Source organism: Periplaneta americana, chromosome 4, assembly GCF_040183065.1.
Source record: "Periplaneta americana isolate PAMFEO1 chromosome 4, P.americana_PAMFEO1_priV1, whole genome shotgun sequence".
Lineage (NCBI taxonomy): Eukaryota > Metazoa > Arthropoda > Insecta > Blattodea > Blattidae > Periplaneta > Periplaneta americana.
The window spans coordinates 207,345,203-207,365,851 of NC_091120.1; the positions used below are offsets into that span (position 1 = coordinate 207,345,203).

Sequence of the window (20,649 nt, forward strand, 5' to 3'; positions counted from 1 at the left end):
TGATGCAGATAAGTATGATGAGGGAAAATAAAGGAGTTAATGTGATGCAGACAAGATGATGAGGCAAAATAAAGGAGTTAATGTGATGCAGACAAGATGATGAGGCAAAATAAAGGAGTTAATGTGATGCAGATAAGTATGATGAGGCAAAATAAAGGAGTTAATGTGATGCAGATAAGTATGATGAGGCAAAATAAAGGAGTTAATGTGATGCAGATAAGTATGATGAGGCAAAATAAAGGAGTTAATGTGATGCAGACAAGTATGATGAGGCAAAATAAAGGAGTTAATGTGATGCAGATAAGTATGATGAGGCAAAATAAAGGAGTTAATGTGATGCAGATAAGTATGATGAGGCAAAATAAAGGAGTTAATGTGATGCAGACAGGTATCAAAGAAAAGAGAAATTACTGAAGCTGTACTTTTTAACTTGAAGACAATTACATTTTCTTCCAAAACTTTATGTAGAAATGGAGTACTAGTATGAACAAAGATATTTAGACTTCGCAAGCCATGAATAAATGACTAAATTTAAATTGCCAAAAGATGAGGATAGAAGTCATGCTAAGAAAGAAATTAACATTTCAACAAATCTTATACATTTTCAGCTGAAAGTTGACCGTGAAGTCACTCTTCACGTGACTAAAGCCACCACGGTACTTCTAAGCCAGGGCCGGGCATGAGAGCGGCTCCATTTAGTCGGCCAGAGCTGCTCTCGCTCCGCAAGGCACTTCAGTTCCAAGCCAGAGCAGAACGCTCACGCAGTGGCGGACTCGCATTACAGCTACCTTCCCTGCATTAATATAATAAAAGCCACGGTTGTTCTAGTCAGAATGTAGTCATAATGTAATGTAATATGTGATATGATATGATATGACCATAAATTAATACAACTTAAAAATGTTTCTCAGGTACATTATATTAGAGTATCTATTCGATATTTATATTGCATTATAAGTTATTATAGTACATTTAGTAATATATAATTTTAAATTATACAAATATTATGATATATCATAGTATAGTATATTACAGTTCATGATATATAATATGATATATTATATATCATAATACTTGTATAATTTAAAATTATATATTACTAAATGTATAATAACTTATAATGCAATGTAAATATCAAATAGATTCTCTAATATAATGTACCTGAGAAACATTTTCTTTAAGTTGTATTAATTTATGCCGTTCATTACCAACATATTTGTCATATTCAGTAGCATGTTGTAAAGAATAATGTCGTTGGATATTGAACCTCTTAATCAGTTGGAGTGTTTTATGCCAAATTAAACACTTTGCTAATCCACTGCTCTCTACCAAAAAGAACTCCTCCTCCCATGATACATTAAAAGCATTGGGAGTAGCGGGACGCTTTAGTGTATGAGCGGAAGCTCCGTCTTCAAAGTTCGCCATCATACTGCAGTCACCACTGCACCGACACTGAATGACGTACAGTATGCATACGTCGCAGCGCTCGCAAGACCCGCTCTTTAAAGCACACAGCGCTCATTTCTCAGAATCACGCAATGTGCCCGGCCCTGTTCTAAGCAGAGGACCCAGGTTCAAAATCTAGTTGGTCCACTGTCAGTTTATAACTTGGGTTGAACAAGTCTGTGGTCCAGGCAGCACAGGGTACTCGGGTTCCCTTGTGACACCAAAATTCAACATCATTGCTAATGTAATGTGTTGCACTGTGGATAGTATCTGAAGAACTAAGTCGTGTATGTTTCTCAACACTAGTGACTTCTATGAATCACTCATAGCGCCTGGACCAGAAGTGGCAAGTTAAGACCCTGCCACATTGCAAAAGAAGATTTTTTCTCAGTTGCAGTATTACACGAGTCAGTTCCTTTTTGCAGAATATTTGTTGTCGTCTGGTTTCAATAGATGGAAAAGATATGTGACTGACTAGTGAACCACAGAATTCTGTGGACGCAACAGTTTCCTTCTGCAGAATTATATTCTGTTCTCCATTACCACGACCCCCGCTGTTCCATCCCACTCACCATGTCTGCTGGCACACTGGAGTCTAAAGATATCTGACCTAGAATTTTCTGATCAAGTGAGCTAACTTTCTAATCACAGGATAGCAAATTGACCAACTTCGAAATGAATTAGTTTCATTAGCTCTCAATAGGTTGCAGTATTATTGGGACTCGTAAAGATGTGTTGGGGGGGGGGGGACGATAATTTAGATTATGTATAAATTATTCTCATAATTGACAATATCAGTGGTTTCCCCCAAAAGCTAGTGTTTTTACAATCAGCAGAGGGGAATGAAATTTTGAATACTATAATGCGGGTATATTTATGTACGCTGACTTACCTTCACCATCTATTCATAGAAGTAATAACTGAAGAAGCCACACCTACACGAACAAATTATCGATCACTATCAATTACTAAGGATCAGGTGTCTTTAAACGCCAGTGTATATGTGCAGATTTCAAAGCTGGCCAACTACTTGGAATTGAGAGGGAAAGAAAACTGCCAGTGAACTGGATTGTCTTTATTGATACATATTTACAGGTCAGTACACTGGGCCGTCGTCCAGGTTGTCGTCGTCCTCGTCCAGGTAGCTCTCGCCGTTGTCGAAGTAGTTGTTGATGTAGTCGGTGCCCTCGTCCATCTCCTCGTCCAGGTCCTCCTCCTCCAGGTCCTCGCCCTCTCCTTCCGCCTCCTTGTCCTCTTCCTCGTCCTCCGCGCCCTCCGCCTCCCCGTCGCTCTGCTGCTCCTCCTTCTTCTCCAGTTCGTCGAGGCGGTTCGAGATGTCCACGGTCTTCTTGGCGCGCTTACTGGCCGCCGCAGAGGGCGAGGTCCTCCGGCGCTTGCCCGCGGCGGGGCGCAGTTCCTGCGGGAGGCGCGCCCAGTCCATGTGCAGCTCGCCGGCGCCGCGATTGGCCAGCGCTGCCTGGTAGCGGTCCGAGTACCGCTCGATGTCCGCCTTGGCCGCCGCGGGCACCACGAAGGCGGGCGAGTCTCGCAGGAACTCCACGAGGTCGCGCTTCAGCGCCAGCATGTACTCGCCCTCCACGCCCGTCTGCAGCGGCGCGGGCCGGTTCTCCAGGAGCGGGTAGGTGGGGGGCGGCTGCAGCACAGGACCGGGAAGGGCCTCTCCTGCCCCGAAGCCCAGCTGCTCCACATTGAAGGACATGGCAGCACGCCCACGGCCCCTTCCGCGCCCCGCCATCACGCAGTCGCCTTGACGGAGTCCTTCTTGGCCTCTACTCGCGCCTCTTCCTGCTCCGCGAAGTCCTCCTGAGGAAGTCACAGAGTAGTCGTAGAACCCACTTAAATGTAGGCCTACTCAGCAATAAACTAACCTAACCTACTATTTCATATGTTAGTATTCAATGGAATATAGACACATAGCCTACTGTGGATTACAAACTACCGGTACGTGATTATGTGAAAAGACCTATAAGTGATTACAGACTGATATTAAAGGCTGTCAGAGAATTGCAGACTGCACAAATATAAATACACATACACCAAGTGTGTCCAAAGGTATGTAGCCTATACAATACAGTAGTGGTTTCTTTTGGAGTATTGGTAAGAATAAGATTTATAGAAGAAGGCCAAACAATGTAGGTCTACGACAGTTAAGAGAATAATGGGAACCATGCATTGTGTTCCAGTGTCGCATCAAGGACTGAACATACTGGTAATTGTCTGCACATTTGTATACCTACTGTCTGCATCTATATGAAAAATTCAGACAAACAATTAGGCCTACACACATATTTAATTTCTCATATTACATGCCTTTTCAGAATGTACAAGAACTGTAATACAGTACTGTAACATTCTGGGCCTGTTCCGAATGGTTCCCAGACGAAACGTTTTACATGGTTTTACCAAAATAAGTTATACACACATTAGAAGCCATCTTTCTCAGTCGCATATACAGAAATGTGTGTGTGTGTTATTCTATAAAATTGCTTTTAGGTGACACGTGCATTTATATTTACATTACTCCCGCAATAGAGATACAGGGCACAGTTTTGTTGTTGCTTAGGCATTCCAATACGTCGTATAGAATTACCCAAAGTATTTATCTACATTTAGGAAAAAGAGAAATGAAAGCGTGAATTAAACTCTAGGCTCGAATTCAAGCACATAACCAACAAAAGTTACTATATTATAGGCAATATCAACTCACCGGATTGTATATAACTTTCACGATAAGGGAACAACTAGGGCACGTTGCAACTTCTTCACCGGCTTTTAACTCCTCCTGAAATAAAGATACAACTTATTTGGGCATGTTTCACTCCGTGAAAAACAGTGTAATATGCAGCAATGAGGTTAAGTCGTACCTTCGTAATTTGAAATCGGTCTCCACACGGACAGGGGTAATAATAAGTCTCTTCTTCTTCATCATATTCAAAATCCTCAATTTCTATTTCGTCGTGATATACGGACATAGGCCTACTTAAAATATTGATCTCTTAAAAATTCTTTAATATAATTTGTACAAGGTAGTAACGATAATAAAAAAATGTTTCGAGTTGTGAATCGAAAGTCATGCATTTTGTGATCGATCGTCAATATATCGAAACAGCTGCTTCTGTGACATTTAGGCCTAATCATGCACTTTTCGTGTGTAAGGTTATGAATTTATTTCAGTGTGAAATTGTGCATTTAAGCATTACACGTAACAGCAAGCTCGTCAGTAAATAAAATTTTGTTTAATGATCCAGTAAAAAGCCTAACATTGGTAATAACTGGTTTCATTCAGTATGGCTGGAAGTTATTACTTCGTAATAGTTGGTCACTCCGACAATCCTATATTTGAAATGGAATTCTCTGCTACAAACAAGGAAGCAAAAGTAAGAAATGAGTTACTCGGAATGCTGTCATTATTTAATTGATATTGAAGTATTCTTATTGTAAATATGTACTCTTACTAAGTCTTAAATCTAAGGTAAAACATTCAGTGGTTTTGGTGTCACGCCTATAAGAAATTATTGGTGATGTTATGTGCCTTGTATGATGTTCGTACAGAAAGAGGACCATCGGCACTTGAACCAGTTCATAGCCCACGCAGCTCTGGATCTGGTGGACGAGCATATGTGGAAGACCAACAACATGTACCTGAAGTCTGTGGACAAGTTCAACCAATGGTTTGTCTCTGCTTTCGTGACGGCTAGTCATATGCGTTTCGTGATGGTGCATGACAATAAGAACGAAGACGGCATCAAGAACTTCTTCATGGAGATGTACGAGACTTACATCAAGGTACAGTATTTAGTACTCCAAATGTAAGCGTGTTGTGTAGGTCTTGAACTAATGGTGATTATTTGTTTTCAGTATTCCATGAATCCATTCTACAAAATGAACACTCCCATAAAGTCCCCGGCGTTTGAGCGGAAGGCGCAGTTTTACGGAAAGAAGTATTTAATTGGATGAAGCTGCATTGAGGCAAAACAGTGGACATGGAATCTTCTGACATTGTACGTTTCCCACGTTTCTCTTTTAGAGTCGTATGCAATGCGAATTTGTAATGTTTGTCTTTTCAGTTAAAGTTGGTAACAAGTAAGTTATTCTTTTGGTTCTCTGCCAGTCATCACAAACTCCTCCTGTTATCGCAAAGGTGAACAGTAACTTAGGGTAACATTTCAAAATATAAACCTTTTTGGATTCCATCTTTAGAATATGCAAAAATAGATACAAAGTCCTAGTTTGAAACAAAATAGGCATTGTAGAAAGTGGGTCCATGAGAATGGACTTTAGAAATGATGCTGAAGTAGAATACCAGTACACCTCCATAAATAGTGTAAGGAATGCTTACTCTTAACTTTTGCATTAGATCAAAACTCATAAGTAACCATAAAGTTGTACACATTTAATAAGTACTATACAGATAGGTTATATATTGATGAATTTTAACTGTTACTGGGGTACATGCAAGTTTCGGGGTTTCTTTGCCTTCTGATTTAATGTAATGTTTATTTTTATTTTTCAGTGCGTTGGGTTGACACTGAGTTGTAACCTGGTTGAGGACAAACTAAATAAAGACTCCACGTAACCAACTTCTCAGTGTCTGCACACAAGCCGTCTCCTATATTTTTCATTGTAATTTACTGGATTGTACATAAAACATTTTTGTCTATATTAAGAACTAAAATGTAACAACAAGTCAGTAAATATATGTTTGTGTATGAAGGGCAGCTTGATCTGGTGGTTCATTTTAAAAAATGCACACGAGTTCAAGAATTTACTGAAACCTGCAACATATACGTCACTACTTCAAAATACGCCTTTCCTTCGACTTTTTTTTTTATGTATATGTTGCATTTAATTGCCAGTTGAGTACCAGGTCTTCCCCAGTACCACATTCCATTTCCGAGGCCATGAAAGCGTGGAGCTCTCCCCCATGCGGCTTCTTTTGTTGCATTTAATTATACCATTGCTTGCATTGTGGCAAGATTGATTTTAAGTTGCGTGTTCACAGTTCTGAAATTTTGTGGCATAGGCTACATAAGCACCATGAACAGCATTTCAGATTTCATGTGTACACAAATTTAGGATATAGAGGAAATTTATTGTGTATTATTTCACTAAATTGTCCTGTAGGGAAAAATAAAGTAAAATTTCTTTGTGTGCAATGATGAGGATTGATAAGTGATAATACACAGTAAAAACCGAGTATAACGGAGCTGTTGGGGACAGGAGTTCACTTCCACGTTATGCTTATCTGCAATATATTAAAATGTGATCTGAAAGGGTGAGGACAAGATAGATGTGATGCATAATTGTCATTGGGAAAGGGGAAAGAAACTTGACAGCTATATGTTGTTGTTTTCTAATGCCACGCATTTGACAATAAAGTCATTTGACCTCTTGCACTCCAATATTTTTCAAAGATATTATCATGGCCAGCCACTGAAGCACAGATTTTGAGGTGTTCCGAATCCATTTCTTGGTTTGAGTTGCACAATGGGCAGTTAGGGGACTGATATATTCCAATTCTATGCAGGTGTTTGGCCAAACAATCATGGCCTGTTGCCAATCTAAATGCAGCTACAGACGATTTTCGTGGTAAATCGGGAATTAACTGTGGATTATGATGCAGAGAGTTCCATTTTTTCCCTTGGGATTGTGTTATTAAATTTTGTTTGTTGAAGTCTAAGTATGTAGATTTAATAAATCTCTTCACAGAGTAATACGTAGATTTAGTAACAGGTCTGTAAGTAGCAGTGCTGCCCTTCTTTGCTAAAGCATCCGCATTCTCATTTCCCAGGATTCCACAATGGGATGGTATCCATTGGAATACAATTCTTTTATTGAGTGTTATTAATTGAGAGAGCATTTTAATTATTTCTGCTGTTTGAGATGAAGGTGTGTGTTTAGAGACTATTGATAGAATAGCTGCTTTGGAGTCTGACAATGTAACTGCATTCTTAAATGACAGCTGTATAAATCTAGTCCATGAAACACAAAATACAGCTGTGTATCATGTTAATAAAAATTGAAGGCTGTTTACTACATATAAGATAGAATTTCAAATAGGTTTGCGCACAATTGTTTCACGGTGTACACACCTCGCATAAGGAATGGGCAGTAAATTCCATAACAACTTCAATATGTCTGCATAATATCTTCACTCTTAATGATGCTTTCTGTGGACTCTTTGTATCGGCACCCATTGTATATTGGGCCACACTATATTGGTCTGTACTGTATGTATGCACGTTATATTATTTGTTTGTCATAAGTAGAAAAGTTCCTAGAAGGGCTGTAGAGAGAGAAATTCTGATACTGTAATTGCTTTATTTTTAGTAGATTTTATTTGAAAATGTTTTGAGAGTGACTCCAGTTTCACATTATTGCTGAGTGCATGTCGATAATTCCGATGCATCGCGCTCTCATCTTAGTGATACTTGATTCTACTCAACCCTGGATTACTTACTGTTTACTATTATTATCTAGTTGGCGATTCTTAGTTTTACTGGCAGGTATTTATCTTGAGGGTAACAAACCCAGTCCTTGTGGGAAGGAACACGTACCTCAGATTATTTGGTGTCAGTGTTCAGGAGGCAGATGAAGACAGAGCGGTGTGCACCTGAACTGCTTATGTTAAATTTGCCACAGTTTATAGAACCAGCTGTTGAATTTTTAAAGTTTAAAAAACTATCTTTTTTTTTTTTTTTTTACACAGAAAGGAAGAATATTAAGTCAATATGGGTGCTATTCATAGAAATTTCACAGCACGCGCTACGAGCGTACTAAGCTAGCTCCGGCTATCCACTGGTTACTAGTACAGAATTCAAATCATATCCTATCGCTAACACTGGTTTATGAATACGAAATACGCTGATTATCCACCGGAAACCCGCGCTAAAAATGTCTATGAATATGGCTCTACGAAATTATGCAGCTTTTTAATATTCAGAAAATATACAGTAAAACCTGTAACTGTAATTTTTTTTTTATTATTATTAACAGGAACATGTACCGTAAACTGGGGTAAAGAGGATCACATGTGGTAAAGTGGATCATATGTGTATTGTTAGATAAGTCAGCGCCACATGGATCACACATGCAAAGAAAACTATTTTTAGTGGCATTTATAGAAGAAAGGTTTTCTTTGCATGTGTGATCCATGTGGCGCTGACTTATCTAGGCAATACACATATGATCCACTTTACCACATGTGATCGTCTTTACCCCAGTTTACGGTATGGTACATAAGTGTCAGCCTGAAAAGGCTTTTACTTTAACAGAGATGGTTAACAAGCAGGAACATTTATATTTTTAATTGAGGTGAGCGATCTTGACGGTAGTTGTTACTTTATACTCTTGTTGCCAGGGCTCTTATCAGAGGATTGGGTGGTACAGCAAGTCCTTATGAAAGTTTTCTGTATAATGTCGTAGAATGATTCTATTTCAAGCATGTCTTATAGTTATTTATTGGTGGTTCTATAGTCTGCACCAGTGATAGTTAGGGATACTTTTCTCTGCATAACATGAAGACGTCTGATAATTTGCAATTTTGCATTGCTCCAGATTTCGCAGCCATAGGTCATTTGAGATCTGATAACAGAAGTGTAAAGGATTTTTTTCAAGGGCAGTCTGATGTAAGGTGACTTCAACAATGGATATAGATGAATGAATCTGGCTAATGCTTTGTTACGAGCTGCTTCAACATGGTGATGAAATCGAAGTTGTTTATCAAGTGTGACGCCGAGGTATTTTACAGATTGTTTATAGTAGATATCTTCGGAGAAGAGATTGAGGTGATCTGGTATTTTTGGCTTTCTTCTGGTAAAAATGATGGCTTGAGTTTTACTTATATTGACGTTTATTCTCCAGTTACTTAGCCACATTTCCAATATTTTGAGTTGTTTTTGCATAGTACATTGTGCAATGTTTATGTACATGGAATAAAATAATATATATGATATGCGTAAATCACTTCGTGATTTAAGACGGCGCTTATTCCGTCGGATCCCGGCCAACTAGTCACTCATAACGAGTGCACCTCAGCACATGTGTGGACTTTCCTAAGCTCATAGACATCTATGACGTAGTGCAGAGGGCGGCCGCTAGAGGGAACCCAAGAGTTGGAACTTAAACTGAGACGATTCTGTCCGACACCAGGATGGGTATCCGGTGTGGCTTAGTGGATAAAGCATCAGCATGTAGAGCTGAAAATCCGGATTCAAATCCCGGTGCCGGAGAGAATTTTTCTCTGTTCCATTACTCTTTCATCGTAAAACTATCACACCTGAGTATTAATAAGAGATCTGATTAGTTGAGTCGACTCTAATGTCATGAGTCTTCCCATTTTAACGCCGCAGTCCTGTTCTCGGATCTTCCATCCCGATGCCTGACAGTTGCTGTTGGGACACTCATTACAGGCCTGTTTTGTTGCAATATGCAAAAAAATTCTTGTTGGACAATGTCCCTAAATAGAATGATATTGAAATGTGTATTAGGGTGAAGTGAAACATTTTTTTTATGAACTATGGAGGAACAACATGTTAAGTGACATTTTCCTATTTTTTCAGGAGAGCAATTTCAAAGTTCAAAATGCTCTCAAACAAATCCATGTAATCCAATCTTTTGTTATTTGGTTAAATATGTGATGTTGTAATCCTCTTGAACACTGAAATAATTTTCTTGGTCGTAACATGAGCTAATCTTAGTTTTGTTGGAAAAATGTTTGGACTTGCTGGCTTTTTCCCTTGTAAATAATAATTTTTTCAACTCTTATCCTTCAGTATTCACCAGATAATTTTATTTAGCTGATTTCAATCAAATTCAGTAGAGCTGGGGTGCTATCCAAGGACACCTTAATGACATATCATTTATTTTTTATTTTGCAAGTGGATATTAGCATACCGTAGTTCTCAATCATTATTTAGGTCTATGGAAATGAAACAGATCAAACAATCTTTGTATCAGAATATAAACAATAAATAAAAAAATAACTTTAATTCAAAATATGGTTTAAATTACAGTACATTATTATGGAAGTTCCTCAGAGAAGATTTTCGCTTCAGATCCTATGAATTCTTGTACACATTCCTGGAAATCTTCAGCGGTTTTGTTTGGGCAAACAGAGAGAATAAATGCATTGGACTTGTTTTCTGATATTACAAGCTAGCACAGGGGTCCCAGATTATAGCCAAATCTTCCACTTCAGATTGAAGAAAATGGGTGACAAATTAATGAAGGAATAAATATTCTTCACCACTTCCCTGTTTGGCTACAGTTTCGTCATAGGAGTAAAAGTAACAAAACACTGATGTTGAATGTTTACATCGAAAGCTGACGCTCATAATTCGTTGTGATGTTTTGGCATGGGAAGTTCTTACAGAAATCTATATAAATCGCTTTTTTCAAAGGAGTTGTCGTGGATATTCTCTTGTGGTTATAAAAATTTCTGCTGCATTTTAAAGTGCATGATCTACTTCTGGTTTCTCAATTTCCTTCAGTACTTTACTTGTAGCATATTTCCCTTTTTGTGCAATACTGTCATCAGCAAGCCCCTTTTTATCAGCTAAATATTTGTCAACAACCTCAAGTATCAGGCTAGGATAGCCAAAGCTTATGTTAAATTACATTTTAACACAGGCCTGCAACTCTTACAGGAGACTTCGAGCTCAGAATTTTGCCCTTGTATATTATATAGTGGGGCCTACATCTTTTTATCTTTTCCTCTCTTGAGGGGAGAGGATGGTATTTTTTGGTGAAAAATGAGTAAATTTTCAAAAAACAAAATTCTTTAAAATACTCTGTGATATGTGTGGAATGCATTGCATAACATTTTGTGGGTATTTGTGGCCTTATCGGATGTTGAGTCGCCATTTTTAAACTTCCAGCGTTATGGATTTTTAAATCACTCGCCCACTTTTATTGTTGTTTCTGTAAATTAAATTTTCAAAAAAATGTTGTTTTCTTTAAAATACCCTTTGATATGTGTGGAATGCATTGCATAACATTTTGTGGGCATTTGTGCCCTTATCGGATGTTGAGTCGTCATTTTTAAACTTCCTGCGGTATGGATTTTTAAATCACTCGCCTGCTTTTATCAGTTTCCAGTAACTTCATTCTTTTTACTACATTGCCAGACAAAAATGGATATAATTTCTGACCTATTAAAGATACATGCATGAAATTTAGAACACACATTCTTTAGACTATTAGGAAACTTTTCTCTGAAACAGAATTTTGTTAATTGATTTCATTTAAAAAATACGTCCGTTTGTTTGCAAGAAAGGAAATCAGAAAATTGTTATTAAATTTTAATTGTTTATTTTACAAACGTAGGTACTAATATCAAAATTCTGTTACAGAAAGTTTGTAGAACATGCTTTTGCAAATACATTGTAAAAAAACTGTTTGAATCTATCTTTAAAAACGGTTTAGATATATCGGTTTTAGCACAATCCTGCATTGGGTACATTTTTTTCAAATTTGGGCCCCCAAATAATTTGTTTTCAAATTATTTTTATTTGGTTGAGTTGCCACAACTATGAGCTCTCTACATACAAAAAATTAATATTTTACACCAAATAGGAAAAAAGTTAAAAAAAAATACCATCCTCTGCACTTAACACTTCAGGAAGGTAAACTGTCAGTTTTCTTAAGACTGTAATGGCTGTGCCTACTTTTGAAGTAACCAACGTGGCCACGTATATCAGCCAATGTTTCCTCCTCCATGTTATGGGATGGTTTTTTTGTTTTCCTATTCGAATTTCCCTTGTCTACATGTTCACTGCTCTCCAGTATCGTGGAATTGAAGTCTGATTTTCTTTAACAGTCCCTAATTCTGCCAAAACTTTTTTTTTTGTAGGCGTTGGTCATGAGCTGAATCATGCTTGATGCCTAAACATCCACAATCACACCAAACGTTATAAAAATGTAACACTAACTTCAGTTCTGCTGGAGAGTGACAAATACAAACATTCTTACAAGTCACAGATATGACAATAGTTCGCATAACCTTGACACCAACTCAGGTACATTACACCAGTTGCAGCCAATCTATGACAAAAAAAAAAACTAGGTGCTTTTCATGGATTTACTAATTTCTTACTTTGTTGCACTTGGACTTCCCAGATACAGTCGTACTGTATTTCAAATCCCTATACCTATATTCTGACTTGTCGGCTTTTTCCCTAGTTCATTTATGTCACCTGAAAGTATTCACATTCAGCCACCAGAGTGGCATCATAATCCTAAAATTAACGAACATGCACTTACCATATTTTCCCCAGTGGTCTTCACATGGAAAAGTTGTTATTTTAAGACCCTATTCAATGTGTAAAATCTAAACCACATTTTATCTTAGCTGCCCAAAAGACGTGAAAGTGTGTATATGTAGTATTTGATTAGAGTTAAAAAATATAACATATGACCATTTTGCAAAGATGGCAGTAGACATCTTTTTAAAATATCGTTACTTGTCTGATTAACTGAAGAAAGTGACAGATCCTGCTCTGCAGAGAAATTGACTTTTTGCCATCTACACCGATATGAGTGTGAACCAGGACTCAGGAAAATTTTAAAATGAGAGAAATTGCAGTCCAATATTAATTTGCCACAGACAGGGTTGGGCAGTGTTTGAAATACATTTGTATTTTGTAATTTGCAAGGATTTTAGAAAGTATTTTGTATTTTGTATTTAAATACATAAAATTGATGTATTTTATATTTCAAATACTCAAAATACTTTCTTCTTCTTCTTGTCCAAGTTTTGGATTTGTATTTGAAGAATGAACTAATGTCTTATTTGCCTACCCATTTCAGTTGTGCTAGCCATACACTTAGTTTTCTTGCCACAACTGATTTCCTTAATGCCATACAGAAATCTCCAACAGCATCAAGGATCCATCACCCAACACTCGCTAAATGTTTAGCATTATGGAATGCGTCTAGGAGACCCAAATCCTCAGAAATTATATCAGATGTCTTGAAATATTCATTAAAGTTTCCTTGCCCAACTCGATGGAATTCTCTTTGTGACATAATCTCTCAAATATTGCAATTTAAACATAATATAAACCGTATATGTGAAAAACTGGGATTGCCAACCTTCAAAGATGTTGAGTTTCAGTACCTTGAAGTGTATTGTGCAGTTCTGAAAGCCACTGCCGTAACCCTTGATTTAATGCAAATGAGAAGACGTGCTATTACGGCCAACTTCTACCCACATTAATTTCCCTCAAAAACAGATTACATATTCTGTTGTCTAGTAATCTACGCCATCTATTCCATACAATTCTTCAATGGCAAAGGGACAACCCTGTGCTCTCTAGAGAATTACCCAACAGTGAAACAAGCTTTTATAAAGTATAATACAAGTTTGTGTACCTCTGTACCTGTAGAAAGACTGTTCTGTTTTGCAGGATTTATTCTTTCACAAGCAAGGAGATCGTTACCTAATGAACTCTTTGAGAAACTGTTTTTTTTAAGGGTGCAGTAATTATTCATATATAGCATAATTTCGTTGCTGACTGGGAAAAGGAAGAATATTCAGTTACAGTGTTTATATAAAACTCCGAGATAAAAATAATTTTAATGTTAATATAATATTTTAGATTTTCGGTAATATTCTTATTTCTTTATATATTGTATCGGGTATTTGAAATACAAATGTATTTTGGTTAATTTGTTTGAAGTATTTTGTATTTGTATTTGAAATACTTGGATGTCAGTATTTTGCCCAGCCCTGGCCACAGAACAGCATGTTCAGAATTCGAGATAACAGCTCCCTCTGTCTTATTCATTCATTCATTCATTCATTCATTCATTTATTTTATTCCATAGATCTTACATGAGCAATGAAGCTTTAAGATGTGGAACATGTCAACATTTTACAATATTACAATTACAATTTTTACAAATTTTTATAGTTTTACAATTTAGTAATTTTCTACAATTTTTACAATTTTGTACAATTTTTTTATGGAGTGATATAACTTACGATAGTATCGGCAACATGTGAACTGGACTACTTTTGGCGAGATATCCGATGAATAAAAAAAAAGCAGTAACACGAAAATGCTTATCAGATATGCCTATAAAATAACTCAGTGGTAAAGCACTAGATTCGCATTCATGCCGTGGCAAACCAATCTGATGGTTTCCCTCAGTCACAAAGGCAAATTACAGATTTGAAATTCACACACCATGACCATGATTCATCACCATTATCATTATATACTGTATGTACAGGGTGGAAGGGAACCGATTACATTAATTCACAGAGATAATAGATCAAGTCAATCCAAACAAGTTTTGTCAGATACGTTTTTTGATACGTCCAATAGTTTTGAGAATCCGAAATGTATGTTGCAACGAGTAGCAGTTATCCTTGATGTCAGTGGGGGTGAGTGTAACTGCAATCATTCACTCCGCAAGACTTGCGAGAGGAGAATGTAACAAAAACGTCGCATTATATACGTTTCGATCAGATTATTGTAGATCAAAACGTAAAATATTCAATTAATTAATTACTCAGATTATTTGGTTTTTAACACTTTTTTATTATGCTATAACGTCTTTAACTCTAAATTTAATACCATGAAACATATATCTGTTGATTTCTTTCCTTTTACCTAATTACAAAATAGTAAAAAGTGTATATCCTTATAAAACAAAACCATTTCCATTAAAGATTCCTTTACGTTTGATGTAAACTCAAAATAACATTACTACGAATCGGCTACTTTACTTTTACTTACTTACTGGCTTTTAAGAAACCCGGAGGTTCATTGCCGTCCTCACATAAGCCTGCCATTGGTCCCTATCCTGAGCAAGATTAATCCAGTCTCTATCATCATATCCCATCTCCCTCAAATCCATTTTAAAATTATCTTCTCATCTACGTCTCGGCCTCCCTAAAGGTCTTTTTCCCTCAGGCCTCCCAACTAACACTCTATATGCATATCTGGATTCGCCCATACGTGCTACACATTCTATAACTCAGTCTGTACCGGTATTTAAGTTATATTCTATCTATGCTAATGTACATGTAGAGTGAACAATAAGTATGGCATATTGTTAATAACTTCTTAAATTTTAGTTTTACAAAAAAAAAGTTTTATACGATGACTGTTGGATGTATACCATACAATATTATGCCAGTGTTCGAAAATATTTAGTTATTCAGACATACAAGGTGTGACAGTAAACTAATTTAAAAATAAAATGACACTCTATATTAAAATTTAAATATTCAGAATCTCCATTAAATTTTACGTATGAATGCGTAGAAACTTTACCCATCCACCGTTTCGTGTGTTTTAACTGTTTATTAAACTTGTTTCGTTGACTTTAAACTTGAGATAAATAAGCATGTAAAATCATGTTGAGTAGGCCATGAAACTAAACAAAACACTACCGGTATCACTAACGAAGCTTTATTACAGATGCTTAAAATGAGAACCATTCACAGCCAAACGGTATCCCAGTCTATCACGAAAACAGTCCATTGTAGATATGAGACGAAACAGAAGTCATATAACTGGGAGGAAGACAATGGACTATTTTCGTGATAGACTGGGATACTGTTCGGCTGTGAATGGTTCTCATTTTGAGCATCTGTGATAAAGTTGGGTTAGTCATAGTGTTTCGTTTAGTTTTATGCTTACTCAACATGATTTTAGATAGGTACTGTACTTATTTGTCTCAAGTTTTAAGTCTACGAAACAAGTTTAATAAATCGTTAAAACACATGAAACGGGTGAATGGGTAAAAGTTTCCGAAATTCGAAATATGTAAATTTTAATATAGAGTGCCATTAAAAAAATAGTTTACTGTCACACTCTGTATGTCTGAATAACTAACACTGACATGTATTTTATGCTTTATCTCCAACAATTTTTGTATAAAACGTTTTTTCGTAAAATTAAAATTTAAGAAGTTATATTAACGTTATTCCATACTTATTGTTCAGTCTGAATAAAGAGCGAGTGTTTGTATGTGTACAGGGCCGCCGACAGGATTTATGGGCCCCTGTGCAATATTGTGCTCGGGCCCCGTTGAAAAAAAAAAGTTAAAAATGACAAGTTACCAATTATTCTGGCCATAATAATTATTTGCAAAATAAATAAAAGATAACCCCATACACAGATACGAATCTAAAAATATACACTTTTGTTACATTGAAAACTTATAGCAAAACTTCACATTAGCACAATATATTATATTCATCACGCTTCTTTTTCAGCAGGGCCTACATTGTATGTTTTGTGACGAAACTTTCGTCTTTTCGTTGTCGTTTGTTTCGTTTTCATAAAACTCTATTCTTAAACAGCTGTAATTTCTGACTTGCAGGCCAACATCAACAGACAACTCTCCTTGACTTCATTGATGCAAAATCATCAATTATATCATCAAAATTTAAAGATTTAGCAAGATCGCTCTCCAGACTAAGGAGGCCAGGTTACTCAGTCTTTCTTGACACATTGTTACTCTGAATACATTTTTATTACCTTCATTTTGTTTGAAGTTGGTGTGAAATTGAGCCTTGCTTGTGAAGGTGCAGAAAATAAACCAATCTCAAGCCCGTCTGTTCAGGTTGTCAAAAATGAAGACATATTGTGCCTATTACGTTTTGCTATAATAACGGGTTGTAAACGTTTTTATCTTAATAGATATTGATTGCAATTGTGTGCATTGAAATTTTGATATCAGTAACGAAAACATCCTCAATACTTATAAAAAAAATTAATAATAATAATAATAATAATAATAATAATAATAATAATAATAATAATAATAGGCCAAATAATTTAATAATTGAAAATCCGCGCATTTTCTTAAACTTAAAAATGTGAAATGCATGTGGCTCTCGGCAAGTTACTATTTCTCACTTTTGGCTCTCCTCTAGTTTCTGATGAGTACCACTGCACTAGACGTTCAACTGTCAAGTTTATGTTTTTCCCTTCATTGTTGCTGACATTTCCGCTTTGTTACGTTCATTTGTTTAGTCTGTCGAACCACACGAGGCGCGCGTGTGGAGGAGATTCATTGATCTCCGTAGAAACTTGATGAGTTTCTTTGCAAACGACATTTGGATAAATTTTTTGGTTGTAGAGTTATAAAACTGTCTTATAGGTGGTTCGCCCCAGATTCTGCATTACTGGAACAGAGAACAGCCTCCGGCGTAGCTCAGTCGGCGATCCGGGGTTGCGTTCGGGCGCGGGTTCGATTCCCGCTTGGGCTGATTACCTGGTTGGTTTTTTCCGAGATTTTCGTCAACCGTAAGACGAATGTCAGGTAATCTATGGCAAATCCTCGGCCTCATCTCGCCAAATACCATCTCTCTATCACCAATCCCATCGACGCTGTATGACCGAGTAGTTGATACAGCATCGTTAAATAACCAACTAAAAAAAGAAGCAGAAAATCTGACGAACAATGTAGAAACGACGTCATCGCTGTTCTGATGTGTGGGAGTAAGATTCGGATAACAAATTGAATAGGCGAAGGGGAAATCGGCTTGTCAGAGATGATGCTTTGCGTTTGGTGACGAGATGTTCCCACAATTTAAAAGTTTGTAGCGAGCAGTCATTAGAGCCTACACCATATGCATTATATCTGTACAGATTGGGCTGGGAAATAGAATACATTAAGCCTTTTCTAGTTAAGTACATGATTAATTAGAAAATTAGGCCAAAAGTCTACGTAGGCCTACTTCGGCAACACCGCATGGCCGGCTCATCTACGAACTCAGGTCTCAATGGGAGCATTTCGTCCCTTAGTCACTGCAGCAAGGTTGCCACACTTCCTAATCTTTAAATTTAATTTGCAAGAAACCCGTTCATTGCAAAGGGGTAAATCATTCCTTAACTTTTATCGGTTTTTCTAATGATAAGAGTAAAGATCAGAATCGTACATACCTAGCAGGTAAACAGCTGGGGGAAAATTGTTTTTTCTGAGGAAAGTAGCTCTATCCATGAGATAAGCTTTTAATATGGATTTAACATTGCCATAAGAAATCTGTGTATAAGACGTTGAAGAAATAACTTAATCGGAGGGTCATGTTTAGAACTTAGATGATTTGACAATTTGTGAAACAAGAGAACATATTATGGTTATTAAGTCAAAGCCTGATGTTCTTTCTTTTAAAAATTTTCAAATCCTGCTAATATCTAAACTTTTTTAAACTAATGGCGGGTACTTGACTGTCCATATGAAGCCAGTTGTGTAGATCAGTTTACCGACAGAGTCATTGCTCATGGTGCGCCATACGAGGCTGGTCTACGCTACAGCCACGATGAGATGATGATGGAGGTTTGTTCGGATGCTTCAGGAGACCAGAGAATACGGCCTACTGATTAAGTTATTTCTTCATTGTCTTTATACACCTACTAGTGGCTTGTGCAGCAAATGCTGCAAACTAAGTCCATAAGAAGTTCAAATAAAAATTGTTCAGATTTATTTTCAATGAAGAATACACACATTCTGAAAGTTATTTGCTTCATAATAGTGAAACATACTCCCTCTGAATGTTTTTTTTATGCCACATACTTTTCCTTGAACCTATCCATCTTCATTACTAGAGTTCAATGCGAAAACGCAAGTAACAATATTAGGACGATCAGTGAGTTTTTCATGTGGGAGTAATGCAGTAGCTATTTCAGGTCATTGCGGATTGTAGGTGAGAGTTAAGAAAATTTCAGGTTCGATTAAACCAAAGAAATATGAAATTAATTTTGATTTAGTTTAAAGACGCAGCTGAAGTAAGAAGCATGACTCATTTACTACCCAGGAAAATTAGAGAATCTCACATATAAATATCTACATCGTACTGCCATTAAATATATGAAAAAAGGCCCACATCACTTGATTAATAACTATAAAAATATTTCATTTTAATAACAATATTGTTACGTTACGTAAGTTTTATAGTTTCAGTAACATTATATATAGCTCCTCTCAGTAAATTATAGAAATGTAGATCTAATTTTAAATATTCTTTCTCTGCGTCTGCTTATATAAAACCCCAAAACATTTCACTTTCATATCATCAATATAGCATTAATGTGTGTAATTAGTGACGGTCTACTCACATAATTGCATTAACTTAACATAATATTTCATTTTTAATGGTAATAATCTCATCAAACACTCTTAAGTTTTGTAGTTCTTAATATCCAATACACAGCTGTACTCGGAAAGCTACAGACCAGAGAATCAGATTATTTTTACACTTTATAAAAAATTACACAAATAAAGATCGACATATTGGCATTATGATGTTATGTCGTCAGAGAATCTGAGCCATCTGAACTCTAAATATGTCAGCAATTCTGCAGGTCATGGCCTTCGTGTAATATTGTTTATTGTAGTGTATGTTTTGTTTTATTCTGAAATCACGGCCGACTCTGAAATACCATTAGTTCTCAAAACTGACGAAAGATGGATTTTGGAAAATAGAAAATTATATATGGAAACTAATGCTTCACTGAAAGTTACTATTTTTCTGAAAATCTTTGGATGCCAAGCTTCAAAATGACGGATCATTCATTAAAATCCGTTCAGCCGTTTTCCTGTAATTCCATTACCAGTTCAAATTATATATATAGATTTGTGTCAAAAAGGTTGTAACACGCATTTTTTTTTTTGTAAAAGCAGTTTTTCCATTCAGAACTATTATGTGCACTATGGAAAGTGTGGCTGTTGGCAAACCTGATATTTTGCTGTCAACAGTTGTGCGGGCGAAAGAAGTCAGTAGTCAGTCTGTAGTTAGGTCCTCGGATACCATACAGGCAGTCCGGGTTCCAGTCCCTGTCAGGCCTGAATCCATAGTGGACAAGGTCGCAGTTGCGGTTTTTCTCGGGGTTCTCCCGTTTCCCCTTACCAGGCATCTACATCATTCCATGCCATTGCACTCCCCTAACGTCAAAAGGTTGTAACTTACAATGTAAGCAGCTATCACAACCTTTTTCACGGGAAAATACATTGTTTTGTTCATTTTAGAAAATGAAGCACTTTTTCATTTTTTTCAGTTCAACTTATTGTTATAGGCCTATATGTACTATGGAATGCGAAGTAAAATGAGAATTTTCAAATAACATTCTAGCAGGAGTTGAATTATTTTTCTTTCCTGTAAAGTTTAGAATTTGCATGTTAAAACCTTTCTTCCTCTGATATTCACATATTACCTACTTA

General features: G+C 36.6%; 2 protein-coding genes across 2 annotated transcripts; one reads left to right on the top strand and one right to left on the bottom strand.

The window, feature by feature from the left end:
- Positions 1-2,506: 2,506 nt before the first annotated feature.
- Polr3G (RNA polymerase III subunit G) lies at positions 2,507-4,472 on the bottom strand. Its single transcript, XM_069824964.1, has 3 exons — positions 4,332-4,472; positions 4,175-4,249; positions 2,507-3,270 (listed from the first exon to the last, which is right to left on the bottom strand). Exon 3 carries the CDS (start codon positions 3,200-3,202, stop codon positions 2,543-2,545), a length of 660 nt encoding a protein of 219 aa, XP_069681065.1. The 5' UTR covers positions 3,203-3,270; positions 4,175-4,249; positions 4,332-4,472; the 3' UTR covers positions 2,507-2,542.
- A 232-nt stretch (positions 4,473-4,704) lies between these two features.
- Trs20 (TRAPP subunit 20) lies at positions 4,705-6,191 on the top strand. The gene is made up of 4 exons (XM_069824966.1): positions 4,705-4,844; positions 5,020-5,253; positions 5,326-5,468; positions 5,981-6,191. The coding sequence occupies exons 1-3, from the start codon at positions 4,755-4,757 to the stop codon at positions 5,422-5,424; spliced, it is 423 nt and encodes a 140-aa protein (XP_069681067.1). The 5' UTR covers positions 4,705-4,754; the 3' UTR covers positions 5,425-5,468; positions 5,981-6,191.
- The last annotated feature ends 14,458 nt before the right edge of the window (positions 6,192-20,649 follow it).